At 40.3% G+C, this 19,153-nt stretch overlaps 1 protein-coding gene across 1 annotated transcript; it reads left to right on the top strand.

Moving 5' to 3' along the window:
- The first annotated feature begins 862 nt into the window (after positions 1–862).
- Positions 863–7,452, top strand: LOC133818716 (biotin synthase, mitochondrial). The gene is made up of 6 exons (XM_062251747.1): positions 863–1,361; positions 2,107–2,286; positions 4,690–4,796; positions 5,507–5,712; positions 6,416–6,555; positions 6,865–7,452. Exons 1-6 carry the CDS (start codon positions 1,158–1,160, stop codon positions 7,171–7,173), a joined length of 1,146 nt encoding a protein of 381 aa, XP_062107731.1. The 5' UTR covers positions 863–1,157; the 3' UTR covers positions 7,174–7,452.
- The last annotated feature ends 11,701 nt before the right edge of the window (positions 7,453–19,153 follow it).

Raw genomic sequence — 19,153 nt, 5'->3', positions numbered from 1 at the left:
TTAATTAGTATATTAAGATATTTACAAATGAGTTTTGGAGATAACTAAAATATACTGAAATAATATGATAAAAAAATAAAACTTTTAATAAAAAAAAAGTGATCAATTGGTATCTTATCGATATCAGTAACTAAAATCTAACTTTTTATAACTCATAAAAAATTAAAAAAAAATTGGAAAGTGGGATTTCCCTATTTTTTTTTTCAAAATCTTGGTGTGGCACCATCATTTATGTAAATAATTTGGCTGAATGTTACATTCTATGTATATAATTGTAAAGTTCATTTTTTATATGCGCATGCAACCTAATATTTGAACCATAATTTAAGCTTCGTAATTTAGAATTTTTTGAAAATTGATTTGTTATTTACTACTACTACAACGTGCACAATCATATAAAAAAAAATATATAATTATATCTATCATGTAAAAAAAAAAAAAAAACCGTACGCCGGTAGCCTCCTTTTTAGAGGATCACTGGAGAAATACCTTTATCTTTTTTTTTCACGCTTATCTTTTTAAATGTATAAATTTTTTAATTATTTGACTCTTTAACATCTTTAAAAAGAATTTTCACACATTGATTTTGTAATTAAATTAGAAAAGATTTTAGCTAAAAACTAATAGTTTAAAGGAACAAAAAATCAAGATTCGGCAAGTTAACCCATCCAAATTGCTCAATCTGATGGTCGGGTTGGGTTTGATTATTATAGTTTTTATTGAGTGGGTTACGAGTTAGGATGAGTATAGGTTTCGATGGGTTAAAATCCGCCTTTTAGGCAATTTATACGGAGATGGGTTGGTTTGTAGAATTGAAGTATAAGTATTGAAATGCTAGATTACAAAAGAAAAGTTGAAAAATGATAGATATTTGCAAATGCTTTTGGTACCAACTTTACTTATTGTTTTGGTTGAACTTTAAATTTTAGAGATGGGTAGGTGAACAAACAAGTCCATTCTCCATCCTACTACTACTACTACTACTACAATTGTAGCTACTTTTGATGAGGAGGCGGGGGAGTACGTGACGTCAACATTTTGGTTTGTTTTCGACTCGACTCGACTTGACTCAACTCATTCTCTCCTTCATCATTTTCTCCGCCGGAAAATCCTCGATTTTCCCGAGAAAATTATACATTCCAAAAGAAAAACAGGGCATGATGCTTTCGATTGGTTCCATATTCCGTCGTTCTACGCAGCTAAGAGCTTCGGTTCTCCAGCTTCAGCTTTCGTCCTACTCTTCTTCCGCGGCTGCAATTCAAGCTGAGAGAACAGTCAAAGAAGGTCCGAGAAACGATTGGACCCGTAATGAGATCAAGGCCGTCTATGATTCTCCTGTTCTCGATCTTCTTTTTCATGGAGTCAGTATTACTAACTATTTCATTATTTTTGTTTATATGTTCACTTGTTTTCAGTTTGTTTAGTGGAGCAAGTTCTCAATGATAATTTCCGACCATACTGCTACGCTTTTAGTGTTAAGGATCGCATGTTTTCATTAATGCACTATGTTTGGAGCTTGGGTTTTAAGGAGAGCTGAAAAGGACTATAAAATTATCATGGAAAGATTAGTCTATTTTGTGGTTACTTATAATTTTGTCAATAGGATTTTTTTTTAAATATAATAAATTGAGTTATTGAATAATTAAGATATTGTTTTCTTGCTCTTTCTTCCCATTAGAAACTATATGCATCTTTTAGTGTTAGTGTCGGACCAGTGTCCGTAGTCTACATTTTCTTTAAACCCCAAAATTTCGAATGGAATCTGAGAATGTTAGGTGTGAATTAAAATGGTTATTATACTATTTTACAGGCCAAGGGCTTGTTCGGCAAACTTTATTTCACTATTTATTTTTGCTTTAGATTCATCCAATTTTTTTAATGTAAATGTGTATATGAATGCGCAATGTATAGTTACATATTTTGTTTTGCAAGTTTGCTTACCAATTTTTTGTACTTTTGTTTTAAGATAAAAAAAATAGAATAACATAAGTAAATTCAATCCTTATATTGCTGCGCTATTTATATTTGGAGTTTGGAATTCCTTTTTTCTGTACTGTCTTGCTTAATATTTTCCAACTTATAGCAACCATATCCTTCTTTTTCCAGGCTCAAGTTCACAGGCATGCTCATAACTTTAGAGAAGTGCAGCAGTGCACTCTCCTTTCTATCAAGACGGGTGGATGTAGTGAGGATTGTTCATATTGTCCTCAGTCCTCTAGGTATGATACAGGTGTAAAATCCCAGAAGCTTATGACCAAAGATGCTGTTTTGGAGGCAGCAAAAAAGGTCAATTTCTTTGTCTTGCCACTTGTGCTATCTTCAGAGATAAGATACCATACATTCCGTAGAAACTCCATTTCTTTTACAGTGCTAGTTGCATTTGGAGTTTCTAACTGCATTAACACTTGACTGGTCTGCTCTTTTTTGTGATTGATCTTTTTGTTTTCCCTGAAGCATCAGTTATACGGGTCATGATGGACATGAGCATACATTTATATCCTAGAGATAGCTAGCTTTTACCTGAACTATAATCCCAATTAATCAAAATGACATGGGAGAAACAAAAATTAGATACTCATGCGTAAATTATGTCTCGTAATATGATTTACCTGTCTCGTTGAAAACAAGCATTGACAATTTTTTGTAGTGGGAATTTAATGATATTGTACTTGTCAGGAATGATGCCCTGTACTTGGTAAATATGAAAGGACCTCATTGGAAGCCTCCCTCTGTAGTCTGAATTTCCAAACTTCAGACTAGTGTGTGATATTGGCCTTCTATGACGTAATTGTATCTCTCACCAAATAGAATCCTAGATGATTGATACTACGAAACTAAATAGAGTGAGAAAAAGCTTACAACTTTCAGACATAAGATACCATGTATTCCATAGAAACTCCATTTCTTCTACAGTGCTGGTTGCATTTGGAGTTTCTAACAGCATTAACACTTGACTGGACTGCTTTTTTTTGTGATTGATCTTTTTGGAGCTTCTCTCATTTACTGGCGCTAAGAACTAACAGCATAACTTCAAATTAAGAATTTATTCAAGCATTTCTCTTCAGGATTAGTTTTCTTAATTTCAAGCATATTAAGCCCGAGCAGATGATTCCCTAAGTTTTATTAATGTTTCTAACCTCCACAGTCTCGTAAGATTTATAACTACTAAAAGCTAATGTAAGTTTGAGATCATAATAATATATTGTCGTTAAAGGTTTATTTGCATTCAAATTCCTGTAGTCATTTTATGAAAATAATCTCATCAGTCTGAAACTAGGCTTTCTTGTGCATGCAGTTTTATTTTCTATTGGAGAGACTATTACAACAATACCAGAATAGATTCTAAGAATGGATTCATGTTTTGTCTACCTAATGATGCTTTCACTAATTTTTTGTTAGAAGCATTTATTAGCTTTGCAATAATTTTCAACTCATTATTCTTTATTCTATGTTGTTGACGGTGAGAACTTGTCAACGATGTTAGGTTGGAAAACACAAAGTTTAGTAAGATAATAACTAAATGAGTATTTAGAATAGACTTGAGGAAGGATAAATGCAGATCAACAATGCGGTAAAAACCCGTGTATTGTTTAATAACCTCTGTATACAATGAATTTTTCAACCTTCTTCAATGGTGGGTCCGCGGGACCTGGTGCTAGGCGCTGCTGCGCGGCCGAGGTGGTGGGTCCGCGAGACCTGGCGCGATGCGCTACTGCGCGACCGAGGTGGTGGTGTCCGCGAGACCTGGTGCGAGGGGTTGCTGCGCGGCCGGGGTGGTGGGTTCGCGGGACTTGGCGTGAGGCGCTACTGCATGGCCGAGGTGGTGGGTCTGTGGGACCTGGCGTGAGGTGCTGCTGCGCGACCGAGGTGGTGGGCGCAAGACCTGGTGCGAGGCGCTACTGCACGACTGAGGTGGGGTCCGCGGGACCTGGTGCGAGGCGTTGTTGTGCGACTGAGGTGGTGGGTCCGCGGGACCTGGCGCGAGACGTTGTTGCGCAACTGAGGTGGTGGGTCCATGGTACATGGCTCGAGGCGCTGCTGCACGGGCGAGGTGGTGGGTCTGCAGGACCTAGCGTGAGGTGCTACTGTGCGGCCAAGGTGGTGGGTCCGCGGGACCTGGCGCGAGGCGCTGCTGCGCGGCCGAGGTGATGGGTCCGCGGGACCTGGCGTGAGGCACTGCTGCGTAACCGAGGTGGGGTCCGCGAGACCTGGCGCGAGGCGCTAGGGTGCGTGGCATTCGGGCGCGAGGGGTTCTAGTCTTCAACGAGGCGGAGGCCTCGTGAGCTGCATGTGAGCATGACTCCTAAGAGCTTGGCACTCGGGCTCCAACCACGCAACGGTCTCGCGAGGCACATGGACACCTGACACATGGGCGCGAGGCGGGGGCTTCACAAGGCCCAGGGGCGCGAGACACACAAGGGTGTCGTGAGCCTTTGAATTTTCGGCAAGGCTGAGACCTGCGGGGCACTTGGGAGTGTTGGCTAGAACGTGGTCTCGTGCGACCTATAGGCCCAAGCCCGATAGCATGACTAAGTGACCATTAGCCACGTATTTCAACCAGGGATCAGAGATTTTTTCATTGGAGGATTTTTGGCATCCACATATGTTATCTTTTTAATCTTTTATTTCTATTATGTAATCAACGCTGTTTATAGCATCATCTGAACATAGAATTTTGCACCTTTGCAGGCGAAAGAGGCTGGTAGTTCACGTTTTTGTATGGGTGCAGCATGGAGAGAGACAGTGGGAAGAAAGACAAACTTCAACCAGATCCTTGAATATGTTACAGAAATAAGGTAACAGAATTTGGCCTATAGAAAGAGTAAAAGACTCAGGAAGGAGATCCACTCTGTTAGATGCAGATGATTTCACTCAATCTGCTATACCTTGGAATGCTGTTCTCTTTATTACTATATAGCACTAGATTGTTATGTAGTAGTAGTAGTAGTAAACTAAAATTGATGCTGCTGGCATGTATTTTATTATACTTGATATCATTGTTGGTCCATTTTTTATTACATAAACTTTCATGAAAGATTCGAGCCTAAACATTATTTCAGCTTTTATTTACTAGTCTTTTAGTTATACTGTTGAGTGTAATCTTGTAGCTTAGTGTAATTTTTGTTGAAAGATTCATGTTGTAGACTATACTGATGGTTTTTATTTATTAAAGTGAGTTACACTAATACACCCTCTTCGTTACATCAAAATTACAATCACACCTTTTGACCAAAAACTATTTATGAATACTCCATATATATAAATATTATGGGATACAGTAATGGGAACTTGAATACCGTATCATCACACATAACCACCCAACTACTTGAGCTAGCCCAAAGTAGTTGCAAAAGCCTTTTCCTTTTTTCTTTTTTTTCTTTTTTTTTTTAAATTCAATTTCATTGTAAATTCATCAATTAAAAGAGTTTAACCCAAAACTCCAATGCATCTGAAACCTCCTTCTGATTTATGGTTACTTACACTGGAGAATTGTTATGTTGTGCAGGAATATGGGGATGGAAGTATGCTGCACTTTGGGTATGATAGAGAAGCAGCAAGCTGAAGCACTCAAGAAGGCAGGCCTCACAGCTTATAACCACAATCTTGATACTTCAAGGGAATATTACCCGAACATTATTACAACAAGAACCTATGATGACCGCCTTCAAACCCTTCAGTATGTTCGGGATACAGGGATTAATGTCTGCTCAGGTAAAATTTCCTAGTAAATATGATTCTACTACTGACTGAAGTTGAAGCCATAAACATATTTTGCAACATATTTTTGCATGCTGAGCTCTTGGAACTCTTGTTCTTGACTTTGCTCAACAATCAGCCTATAAAAAAATATATGAAAACATATAGGGTTGCTTGCATCTTAATCCTGCACCAGGAACGTTCTTTAGTCTTTGCTATTGTTGTTGTTACAAAATCTGACTTACCTATCATGACCCCATCCATTCTTCTCACTTTAGTGGTCTATACTGTGCAAGCTGTTCCCTGTTGGAAAAGGAATATGAAATGAAATTCGTTAAATTATAGATTCTCCTCTATGATTCAACAAATTTTGAACGTGATTTACTAAATAACTAATCATTGATATTTTAGTTGCAAATGTTGAAATTTTTTATCATCTGGACGTGAAAAATGAAAAGGAAATGGAAAGATTTTGATCTGATTCCCCCTTCCTCGAGTCTCACCGCCGATTCTAGTACCACAAAATAATTCTGTTCAGTGTTTAATGGATAGAGATTGATCTGATTCACCCGTCCTTTTCTTTGTGATTCTTAGTTTCATATTTTCATTCTTATAATGTTCAATTCTCAAATACATCCATAAGTTCTCAAAGAAAATGAGGAAGGAAAGTGAATGATTATTCTGAATTTGTGATGACAATTATGTTTTGCATTATCAGGTGGAATAATAGGTCTTGGAGAGTCCGAGGAGGACCGAGTTGGTTTATTGCATACTTTGGCAACACTACCTACACATCCAGAAAGTGTTCCAATCAATGCATTACTTGCAGTGAAAGGCACACCTCTTCAGGATCAAAAGGTAGAGAAGTACAGTATATTATATTTGTACATATATATATTTATATATATATATATATTTTCCAGCTTAGCATCAACTTTTGGGAAATTAATATGAGCAATATAAATGTCTGTTGGTGTGGTCTGTCATTAGAGGGTTTTGTACTTTTTTGTTTCTTAGTTTATACCATATCTTTACAATCATTCAGAATTTGCAATATGAAGACAGTTCTAGGGGAGTGTGGTTCGTTTAATTTTGAATTGCAATACCACTTGTGTTCTCTTTGCATGATTTAAGTGCCTTAACAGAATTCATATTTTCATAATCAAGCCGGTTGAAATATGGGAGATGATTCGGATGATTGCCACGGCTCGTATTGTTATGCCAAAAGCTATGGTGAGGCTGTCAGCTGGTAGAGTTCGATTCTCCATGCCCGAGCAGGCATTATGTTTTCTGGCTGGAGCAAATTCAATTTTCACGGGTGAGAAGTTGTTGACTACCCCAAACAATGATTTTGATGCTGACCAACTCATGTTCAAGGTGCTGGGACTGACCCCAAAATCTCCTAGTTTTTCGGATGAAATATCAACGGTCGATGAGTCAGAAGGTCATCAGGAAGCCATTTCTAGCTCAGCTTGAATTTACTGGTAAAAACAGAATGTATTTCCATAGCATTAGTCAGTAGCCTAGTAGCTTGTAACTTGTAGCCAGTTATTGAATTTTCTCTGTTATGAAAATAGTGTATTGGTTCCTTGCATTTGATTCTCTATTTTATCCAGTTAAATATGTGAAAAGGTGGCCTGGAGCACATCTGTAAGGTGTCTTTTGGTTGTAACAGCAATGGAACGTAGAAGGAACTTTTCTACTTTTGTATGGTTTGGAATTTGAAATAACTATTATAATTGGTTCTTTATAGAATTCAATGGAATCAAGTGTATTTTGACAAATATACTTCGTGCTTTGAATGGAATATATTGTAGTTGTTATCCCTGTTTTCCCTTCGGAACACGTGGCATAACGCAATGGGTCCATGGGCTCCCTTGAAGAGAACTAGGCCCATCCTTAGGCCCAATCGTCAATGAGCATGAGTGTTCGATGGGCGCGACTATAACAAGGTAACTGGGATCAAGATGCAGATCCAACTCATCTCGTGGGTCCCAACCTATTCGTATCCTCTAGGATGCCAATAGAGGTGGTCGGTTCACTAGTTTGGGAATAGACCTTGCTACGGATGAACCCGTCCTGGTGAGCGAACCAGGACTCTGGCAAATGAACCAGGACATTAGTAAAGGAAACCGGACCAGACGTCTGGATAGGGCAAGATTGATCTTACCTGACGCTGACATGTCCCCAAGAAATACGTAAGTTGGTCTCCTCAACTAACCTGCAGAAGAGGTTACGCATGAAATGTACGATGCTACTAGGAAACAATATTGTCACTGTTCTGACAGATCTTGTCCCCTTGATCCCCTTAGAAGTCCACGCGAACCAATCTGAGGTTGTGTACTATTGGCAGCTGTAAAGCTTGGTCATGCCCAAGCCGATCCAATGGGCCCTGATTAATATGTTTTATTTAGCAACATCTTTTATATTACGCCTCCATTAGCGAGGAAACCATGATTACATCCATATTGGGCCCAGATTAGTCCGGCCCAAGCCCATTGCATCTGATTGCTTATAAATAGGATCAGTTGTGCATTGTAGTGGGGATCCCAAATTTTCTATTGTAAGCAATTACTCTGCTAAAACTTGCAGAAAACTCCATTATCAAAAGCTCTCTAAAATCTAATACAATCGACTCGTAGACTAAGACTCATTAATGCCCTAACAATGTAAAAATTCTATTTGTTCATCTTTGATCATTTCTTCCTAGCTCTTATTTCTTAATCTATTTCTAGTTTCTGAAAAATTCAGTAAACAGTAGTGTTTTATTAGAATATGGAAGAAATTAGATTGGGTGCCACTTTTAGATAATTTTTTTAATTTTTACCCATTTATTAATACTCTTACTCTAGCATGTTGTAAAAAATTAAATTGTATTAATTGCAATTGCCATGAGTCAAACTCATGTCTCTGGGATAGCATAAGATGCAGCACAACCATCAAATCCATTTTTTTTTTATTGTTAGTTAATAACTTTGAATAATATTTAATAACAAATAAATATAACAAATACATAGTTAAATTAATAGCTAAAAATCTATATATTTTATTTTGTTAAGCCTAGTAGTATAACTTTTAAGTCTCATGATTTAAATTTTAAAGAGTCGTGGTTTAGATTTTAAATGGTTGTAGTTTAGATTTTCAGCCTGGTAGTTTAACTTTTAAGTTTTGTGGTTTAAATTTTAAAGAGTCGTAGTTTAAATTCAAGTCTCGTGGTTTAAATTTTAAAGAGACGTTTAAATTTTAAGTTGTGGTTTAAATTTTAAAGACTAATGGTTTAAATTTTAAAGAGTAGTGGTTTAGATTTTAAAGGATTATAATTTATATTTTATATGATCATGATTTAGATTTTAAGCCTAGTGGTTTAATTTTAAGCCTTATGGTTTAAATTTTTAAAAGTCGCAGTTTAAACTTTAAGGCTTGTGGTTTAAATTTTAAAGAGTGATGATTTATATTTTAAGTTTTGTGGTTTACATTTTGAAGAGTTGTGGTTTAGATTTTAAGTCTTAAGGTTAAACTTTTAAAGGTCGTGGTTTAGATTTTATGTCTTGGGGTTTATATTTTAAATAATTGTTTACATTTTAAGATTTATGGTTTATTGATTTTTACATTTTAAAGAATATTTTTTCATAGATTGAATACAATCCTATAAATATAGTTGTCACACACATATATGACACACGACAATTAGAATGCATTTCTAATTTAACTATAATATGACACATATAATACACACTACAACAACACTTAGAACCATGTGCTCAAATAAAGATAATTTGATAAGTCCCATGATAATAATGGGTAAAGTTCAACTAAATATAATTAGCATCTAGTTTTAGTTAATTACTCCTAAAAGTGGGTAGTTCTCAATATCACGATTGATTACTTAAAAAAAAGTTGATGAACGATTAATAGTTATGATTTTTAGCATAATAACCTTTTAATTAACTATTTATTTATTTTTAAGTAAATTAGCCCCGGAAATGATTTTTTTTTTGGCAATAAGTTGGTGAGTTTGAAAAAAGTATGTCTTTATTGCTATTTTTTTTAATCAAGTTACAGGAGATTCTTACGTATACTTAATTGTTTGGGGTTTTTTCATAAATACATATTTTTTAATGTTTTTTTTTTACATTTTTATGATCTTTATTTTATTTTTTTCAATTTTACTCACTCAAAACTGTTACACTGTGTACTTTTAAAGGTGCAGGACTTGCTAATCAAGTCATTATTTTGAAATTGTGTCACTAAACATGTAAGAGTTAAGGTTAAAAAGGTTTTGGTCTCAAATGACTCATTTCATATATTTTAAGCTGCGGTAAACATGGGATCCCATAAGAAAACAAAGTTAAAATAAGTTTACAGACTCCCAAAAAGTACATGAGTATCCACTAGCCATATTAAGGCAAAACAGACAGTCTTTAGGTTCCATGTCCTTGCTTAGATCTCAACCGTGGCGGCCGAGCTCCTGGCTATGTACATTCTGCTCGCTGAGCTCTCCAATCAGGGCTGATCTAACTTGCCCTTGCCTTTACATGCACCACGTAGCACCCATGAGCCAAGGCCCAGCAAGAAAACATCATAAACAACTCAGACAATAGTAGCAGACAACTAGTTCAATATGCATGTATTCCTATCAGATAACCCTCAACAGATATTCAGCATATACAATCCAATTCAAGATGCATTCTATCACATATAATATTCATATCACATAATATTCAGGGCCGACGACTTAGGTCGCACCCTCTGTTTAACCCATTGACTCCGGTCTGCTTAAACCGAGCTCAGTGCATATTAAGCTGTCCTCAGCTACCAGTGGCCGAGCCGCGCCCTGTGCGCTAGTGAAACCCTTGGCACCCTTAGGCCGTTGATTCACTAAATGGCTTGCATGGCATGATACCATCATATCAAGCATTTACAATAGGGAGCCCTTAGTCCCATCACATATATTCAACCAGGTGCAGTTTTCTTACCTTTAGTCTGGGCAATTATAGAATTACGAGCAACGCCCCTCAAGCACGACCCGCTCCCGAGCCTAAGCCTTTATCACCTAGCCACAGCCAAAGTATAGGGTTTCATAAATGCTCAAATATAGGTTCCTGGTTATAAAACTAACTCCCGGGAATCCAAATTCCACCAAGCATGGTGGTGAAACCAATCCCGAGCGCATTAGACCACCTTCCTGTGCCTAAAACCCTCAAGAACTCATGTGTGCAACCAAGGGTTGCGGCCCCTGAAGCCTAGCCGCGACCCTTCCCCAAAACAGAACCAACACCACGCTGAACCACACACGCGCCGCGGCCCTTGCCTTGGGCGCCGCGGCGCCCTCCCTTGGCCGAGCCTCCTTGGCTCCTTTGCATGCTAGGGTCGCAGCGCTCTAGAACAGAGCCGCGACCCTCCCCTTCGAACCCAGAATTTACACCATTTCAAAGCTCAAAACCTCAGCCACAACCACCCTTAAGCTCCCTACTTAAACACCCAACAAATCCAACACCTTTGACATGACTTAAACAACTTAATTCCACAGAATACTCAACCCAACACACACCAATCCCCTCCTTTCAATTTCTGAAACTTAAGAGCTATAAACACTCAAACCAGCCATTCAAACCCAATTTAAAACCTCTAAACCAAGAGTTGAAACTTACCTTTTCTGTTGAATCACTTCACCAAGCCAAAGCCAAGCTAAGTCCCCAGTTTTTCCCTCTTAATTCTGCCTTAAAACATCAAAACCACATGTGTTTCAACACTTAACCATAACCCAGCTAGAACTCAGAATTCAACCACAGAAAAGAAGATTAGATGCTTACCTTAATCCCTGTTTTCGTTCTTGATTTACTCCTGAGCTAAACCTCCAAATCCTCACCACCAATCTCAAAGATTCCAGCTTGTTTCCCCTGTTTTCTGTGTTTTATTTCCTTCCCTTTGTTTTCCTTGAGCGTGAAAGAGAGTTGAGGTAAAGTTTTAGTTGGTTTGTGTTTTTCTTCTAAGAGCTTCCTTATGTCTAACTTACCTGTTAAGTTAATCCCGAGGCTCGAGGTGCCGGAACCGTCCCCGAGGCCAAAATGGTAAATGTAATGCCCCAAATTTCCTAATAAGGTTTAGGACCTTGATTAGGAGGCCGGGAGGGCCATAATTGATTTATTATAGTATTTAATGATTATATGCATGTTTACGTGAATTACATTATTATATGATGGTGGATGCATGCATATGGGAGTATTCATTATTATAAGGGTATTTTGGTAATTTGGCCGATGTGGGCGTAATTGTGTATTTTGGGTGCATGTTTGAGATTAATTAATATAGCCACATTATAAGGTGGATTGGTTCGAGCTATTCGACATGAGACGATCATGAGATGTAAGTGTTCGGTCTAGTCATAACGGGTTTAAGTTCGGGGCTCGAGGTGAGTCTCGGGGTGAATTTAATGATTAGAGCATTACTGGGAATTAAAGGGTAATGGGATATGAATTATTGGTGTTTGAGGATATTGAGATTAGCGGGAATTAGGAAGCGTTAATTATGATTAACGGGTTAAGCGATAAGTACCAATTTTACCCCTAGAATAGCTTGAGAAGCTTTAGATGGCTCAAGGGTAATTTGGTCATTTTAGGGAGGATATATGTGACTTAAGTGGCTGTAGAAGGTGGTAGACTTAAACAGAACAAAACAGAGAATTTGCTTCCTCTTCCTTCCCGTGCATCACCTTCCTCTTGTTCTTTCATTGGGGTTTTGAGTTCCAAGTGAGGATTCAACCAAGGGAAACTTAAAGGCTGGGTTGGTGGCTTGATTCAGCTTGTAAGGGAGGTCCAAAACCGGTTTCAAGGTGAGTTTTAGTCTTTGATTTCAGGTGTTGCTCTGTTTTCGTTTAAGTTTTTAGCTCATGAATCTTGATGTGGGAAGTGAGAATCAAAGGGAGTTTTTGTGTTGGTTTGATTGGGATTTGATGAGGGTGAGCTATGGGTGTTATTTGGGGGTTTAATTGTATGTTTGGAGGAGGATTAGAGATGGTTTGAGGGGCTGGTTTGAGAGGAAGGAGCACAGGGGAAAAACTGGTTCGTTTAAGGGTGTGTTGCTGGTCTGGGCTGGGCGCCGCAGCACAGTTTTGGTGCGCCGCGGCCCTTGGCGTCTGGTAGAGGGAGAGCCCTCTATGTTTCATGGCGCGCCGCGGCGCAGCAAGTGTAACGACCCCAAATTCGCTATTAAGGCTTAAGGGCCTGGAGTAGTGTGCCTGGAGGGCATAATGGGATTCTGTGTGTGAATTTAATAAGTTTAATGCATGATTATGATTTATTGCACGTTATATGACTATTTGATTATATGAGATGCATGACTATGTGAATTAGTATGCATGTAGACCTGATTGTCTTAGAAAGAGCATAATTGTAATTTGGCCATTTTAGGGCATAACTGTGATAAGTGTATTATGTGATTTGTGCCATGTGAGTGTGGTGTTTTTATCAGGATGCACACATCGAGACGGTCCTAACGAGCCTATTAGTCTAAAAGTCACAATGGGATTTTTGTACTCGGCTCGGGAGGAGCCTAGGGGTACTTTGGGAATCTTATAAGTTGAGTTGAGAATGAGTGGTTAGATATTGGCAATTGAGTAACCTGGGTAACCGTTTGTAACTGCTTTGAGTAACAAGTTTTAAGATAGAAAGTGATAGAATTGAAATAGAAGTGTAAGGACAAGAGTGCCCTTGAAGGTTTAGTTAGGAAGGATTATTAAGAAGGGGTAAAATGGTCTTTTGGCAAGGGTAATAGACAACTTTCAGCTGGGTTATAGGGGGGCACGGTTTGGGCATTTGGCATTTGGGTGTTTTGATAAAATTGGAAGAGAAGAAAAAGAAGAAGAAAGAAGGGTTAGGGCAAGAAGAAGAAGAGAAGGGGCAGAAGTGGGAGTCTAGAAGGAGATCAAGGAAGCCTTGGGGGGATTCTCCATTTGTGGTAAGGATCTTATACACATTTAAGTTTGGTTTCTGTTTTGATTGAGGAATTTAAAGCATAAGTAAGCATTTTAAAGTTTTGGTTTAGGTTGCTGAAATTAGAGATCAAAGGTGTGGATTTTGGGTGTGATGATGTTTTGATCTTGATTCTAGTATCTATAGGTTGTTAGATGGTGCATAGGAGGTTTTTGATTTGATTTTTGGGGTTTAGGAATTGTTTGGGTTGATTTGGGGAGGTTGAAGCTCGGGAAAAACGCATGGGAAAACCCAGAAAATCTGGGTTCGCGATGGAGCGCCGCGACCCTGTTCTTGGGTGCCGCGACTCGAGGATGTTCCAGTCAGGGGAGGCTCTCTGACTTGCTGGGCGCCGCGGCCCTATTGGGCAGGGCGCCGCAGCGCTAGGCCATTTTCTGGGCATGAAAGTTTGTAATTTTGGGCTTTTGCCCGGGGGCGCGGGGGTTGGTCCCAATGTATTGTTTTAAGGAATTAGAGGTCCCGAGTGTATGGAATTGGTCCCGGGAAGTGGTTTTGAATTGATTAGTATTAAAGGGTGTTTTACTCATGTTGTGACTAGGTCTTTGGAAAAGCTCGGGTTAGAGGACCGTGCTCACGACTTTAGTGCATCCAGAAGCTCGGAATACAGGTAAGAAAACCGTAACACCCGAGGATAGGGCATGGGCCCACTGTGTGATTGTAGGGCATGGCCCTAGATTGTATTATGTGTAAATGTGTAATCTTAGATGAACTATTATATGTTTGAATAGTTATTTCAGAATGTATTATATGTGTGATTATAATGAAATGAACGGCTAAGGCCGAGGGCGGCGAAGGCCAGGTACGACCTTGGGGCCAGAAGTAACACTCAGCACATGGGATGCTATAGCCAGGGCGGGACCTAAGGGATACATGAGTTATCCTACGGTGAGGACCGAGACCCCAAGCTTTGGTAAGGCCTCTGGGGCGGCATGGCCGTGCTTGTTTAATCTGGTGGTTTCCTATTTATCAGTGAATTATGCCAGCTATATTATTTGCATATGTTATGTACTATTTGGGTTTTCTTGCTGGGCTTCGGCTCACGGGTGCTCCGTGTGGCAGGTAAAAGCAAGGAGTCAGTCAACCGGCCATGAGTATGGAGAACGTGGGGGCGGCGCGTACATGTTCGGCCTGCCCGACTGCTTTGGTTGGGGGCATTTTTTATATGGCTGTATTAAACCATTCTTTTGAAAGTTGATCAAGTGAAAATCTATTTTTGAGTTGTAAATATTTTATAAATCTTATTTTGGGATCCCAGATGTTTTATACTTAACGTTTTCAATGAAGCTAAACATTTTATAAGAGTACAGCCTTAAACTCTAATTTATTCACACTTTTGGTTTTAGAAACCACTTAGAGTCAGTCAAAAGCACGAATTCTGTTTTAAACTCACTAAGTAACGGCTCTAAGGTAGTAGGGCGTTACAACTTGGTATCAGAGCGAGCCAAGGTTTATTGGTTCTGGAGATTGACCGAACATGTACGCACGCTGCCATTGAAAAGCTCGACTCAGGGTTGATTGGTATGGTTGAGTAATATATCTGAATATGTGATTGAATGCTTTGTGTGCCTGCTTAAGTTATTGTGAGCATGATGATTGAAATAACATATGCATGATGCCAGGGCAAGGCCCGTTGTATGTTGTATGATATTTGTATGTCATTTTGGATTGTTGATCTTGGTTGTTGTTGAGATTGAGAGGTGGAACTTGGACTTTGTTATCATGCCTGATGAGCGGTGTCACTGATTGCAGGCATTTAGTTGTAATGCCTCACCAATCATCGAGACTCCGCGGCATTCAGGCCGAGGATGACAACCAGGGGCAGGACCCTCCACCTGCTCCTCAGAACTGGCAGCAGATTTTAGCCGAGATGGAGGCTAAGTTGAAGAAAACAGAGGAAGAGCTTAGTCAGTTGAGACAACCAGCTCCTCCACCAGCCACTGTGATACCACCACAGCCGAGTGTAGCACCAACTCCGGTTCAACCTGTGACTGAGAACAGGTTGGAACCTCTGTACGAAAGATTTAGAAAACAGCAACCTCCTACCTTTGAGGGCGGAGCAGACCCACTGCAGGCTGAGCAGTGGATGAGTACGATGTCTGTGATCCTGGAATTCATGAGGGTTGAAGGAAAGGATAGGGTTGATTGTGCCAGTTATATGCTTAGAAATGATGCACGAATATGGTGGGATGTAGTAAGGCAACGAAGGGATACTACAACTATGACTTAGGAGGAATTCAAGAGCATTTTTAACGAGAAATACTACAGCGTAGCCGTTTGAGCTGCGAAGGCGGATGAGTTCAACAACCTGACTCAGTGCAGGTTATCCGTCACCGAGTACGCCCTGGTATTCGACAGATTGGCGAAGTTTGCGCCAGAGCTAGTGCCGACTGATGCGGCCAGAAGGGACAGGTTTATACGGGGATTGAATGTAATGATCGCCCGTGACGTGAGTATTACAATGGCTCCAGAGACTACCTATGCACAAGTGGTAGACAAAGCCCTCACTGCTGAGAGGGCTGAGGATCAGATCTGGAAGGATAGCGCTGCTAGGCGTGATACCAGGAGAGTAGTGCCTTCTTCTTCTGGGCCTAGTCGGGGCAGCGGCCCCAGTGAGCAGAAGAGAAGAGTACCAGACTCATTTGCTCCTTATGGTTCTGACAGGAGGGTTCGCGGTTCTGTGGGTGGCCCCCAGGGCGGAAATGACAACTGGAGAAGCCTTCCGATGTGTCCTCGATGCAGGCGACGGCATCAGGGCGAGTGCCGGACCAGGACATGCTTTGTTTGTGGGAGCACCAGTCACTTGAAGAAAGATTGCCCGCAGGCTAAGAAGGAGGAGCCAAGGCAGGGAGACAGCCTCGCTCCTGCTAGGGTTTTCACCTTGACTCAGACTGAGGCAGAGGCCAGTCCCTCTGTAACGCCCTACTTCCTTAGAGCCGTTACTAAGTGAGTTTTTAAGACAAAAAAGTGTGCAATGAACTCGCTAACCGAGGTTTTTGAAACAAAAGTGTGACTAATTAAGAGTTAAGGCTGTAATCTTTGAAAATGCATCGTTTCATCAAAACTTCTATTATTAAACAGTTGGGATCCCAAAATAAGGTTTGAAAACTAATTACATCTTGAAATAAGGTTACAGTTTGAGAAATTATAAAATTATAGATTATTACAGCCATTTTCGAATAAACCCCCAACCAAAGCAGTCGGGCAGGCCAAACATGTACACGTCGCTTCACGCTCTCCGTACTCATGGTTGGTTGACTCAGTCATTTCCCTTACCTGCAACACAGAGCACCCGTGAGCCGAAGCCCAGCAAGAATACTCATGCAGGACATAACATATGCAATGTATACAGTTTATCATAACAGATAATCCACAATAAACAAGTCAATCATTAGACTAAGCAAACACGGCCAAGCCGCCCCAGAGCCTTACCGAAGCCTGGGGTATCGGTTCTCACCGCGAGGATAACTCATGTATCCCTTGGGTCCCACCCTGAATATAGCATCCCATGTGCTAGGTGTTACTTTCGGCCCACGGCCGCCCCGGCTTACGCCGTACTCGGCCCACGGCCGCCCCGGCCTACGCCGTACTCGGCCCACGGCCGCTCATTTCATCATAATCACACATATAGTACATTCGAAATAATCATTCACACACATCATGATTCATTTAAGTTTAAACATTTGCACATAACACAATCTGGGGCCATGCCCTAACCTCGGGTGTTATAGTTTTCTTACCTGTATTCCGAGCCTCCTGATGCACTAGAGCCACGAGCACGGTCCTCAAGCACGAGCCTCACCAACAACCTAGTCACAACACACAAGAAACATCCCTCAATACTAATCAACCCAAAACCACTTCCCGGGACCAATCCCGCACTCTCGGGACCTCTAAAACCTTAAAACAACATCCCGGAGACATCCCCCGAAGCCCCGGAGCAAAGGCCTAAAATTGCCTAAAAATGCCATCCTGAAATTTGCCTTGTGCCGCGGCACAACTTTCTTGTGCCGCGGCACCCAGAAACCAGAGGCTCCCCGCCGCGGCAAGCAAAACCCGTGCCGCGGCACGCCCACGCAGACCCAGAATTCTGGGTTTTTCCTTCGCGTTTTCCCGAGCTTCAACCTCTCCAAATCATCCTAAACCAATACCTAAACCCCAAAACTCAAATCCAAACTTCATATGAACATTCTATCAACCTACAAACACTAGAATCAAGATCCAAAACACACTCATACCCAAAATTCAACCCTTGATTTCTAACTTCAGAAAAACTCAAACCAAGGCATGAAACTAACTCAAGCTTTAGATCCACAACTCAAAACAGAAATCAAACTTAAATATGCACAAGATCCTTACCTCAAATGGAGAATCCACTCAAAAGCTCCCTAGATCCTCCTCCCAAGTTCCCACTTCAGCCCTTCACCCTTCTTCTTCTTTTCTCTTCACTTGCCCTAGCTCTTCTTTCTCCCCCTCTTTCTTCTCTTCAATTTCTATCAATGCCACAAGTGACCCCAAATGCCCAAACCGTACCCCCTTAGATCACAGCTGAAATTTTCATAATCCCCTTGCCAAAAGACCAAATTACCCCTTCCTATTAATCTTTCCAATCTAAACCTTCAAGGGCACTTAAGTCATTACTCTTCTATTTCATTTCTACCATTTTCTTTCTAAAACTTGTTACTCACTGCAGTAACTAATGGTTACCCAGGTTACTAAATCTCCAATAACCATTACCCGCTAAACCTCAACTTAACCATAAAATCCTCGAGGTACCCCTAGGCTCCTCCCGAGCCGGGTATAGAAATCCCGTTGTGACTCTTGAGTTAACTAGCTCTCTAGGACCGTCTCGGCACGTGCATCACAATAAAACAACCACACCCACGTGGTACAATTCACAGAATACAATTATCACATATCAATACAGTTATGCCCAACATGGCCAAAATTACAATTATGCCCTTCTAACACGATTCGGGCCTACATGCATACTAGTAAACATAGCCATGCATCTCAGTTAAACAAATAGCCAAATAACATGCTTTAAATCATAATCATGCATTTAATTCATAAAATCACACATAAATCCCAACCTGCCCTCCTGGCACACTAATCAAGGCCCTTAAGCCTTATTAGCGAATTTGGGTCGTTACACCCTCAGTGGTCACAGGTCAGATTTTTAGCGCTGGATCCTTGTTTACTGCATTGATTGATTCTGGTGCTACGCACTCATTTGTTTCTGCTAGGGTGATTGATCAGCTTTGTAGACCTAGTACTTTGTATGCTAGGGGTTTTCAGACTATATTGCCTACAGGAGAACTGGTGGTCTCTAGGAGGTGGGTTAGAGCATTACCAGTAGTAGTAGACGGTAGAGAATTGTTTGTTGACCTGATTGAACTAGATATGGACGATTTTGATATAATACTAGGAATGGATTGGTTGACGCGGTATGGAGCAACAATTGATTG

The sequence above is a fragment of the Humulus lupulus genome, chromosome 2, assembly GCF_963169125.1.
Source record: "Humulus lupulus chromosome 2, drHumLupu1.1, whole genome shotgun sequence".
NCBI classification, from domain to species: Eukaryota; Viridiplantae; Streptophyta; class Magnoliopsida; order Rosales; family Cannabaceae; genus Humulus; species Humulus lupulus.
This window is presented reverse-complemented; position numbering and strand designations above follow the sequence as displayed.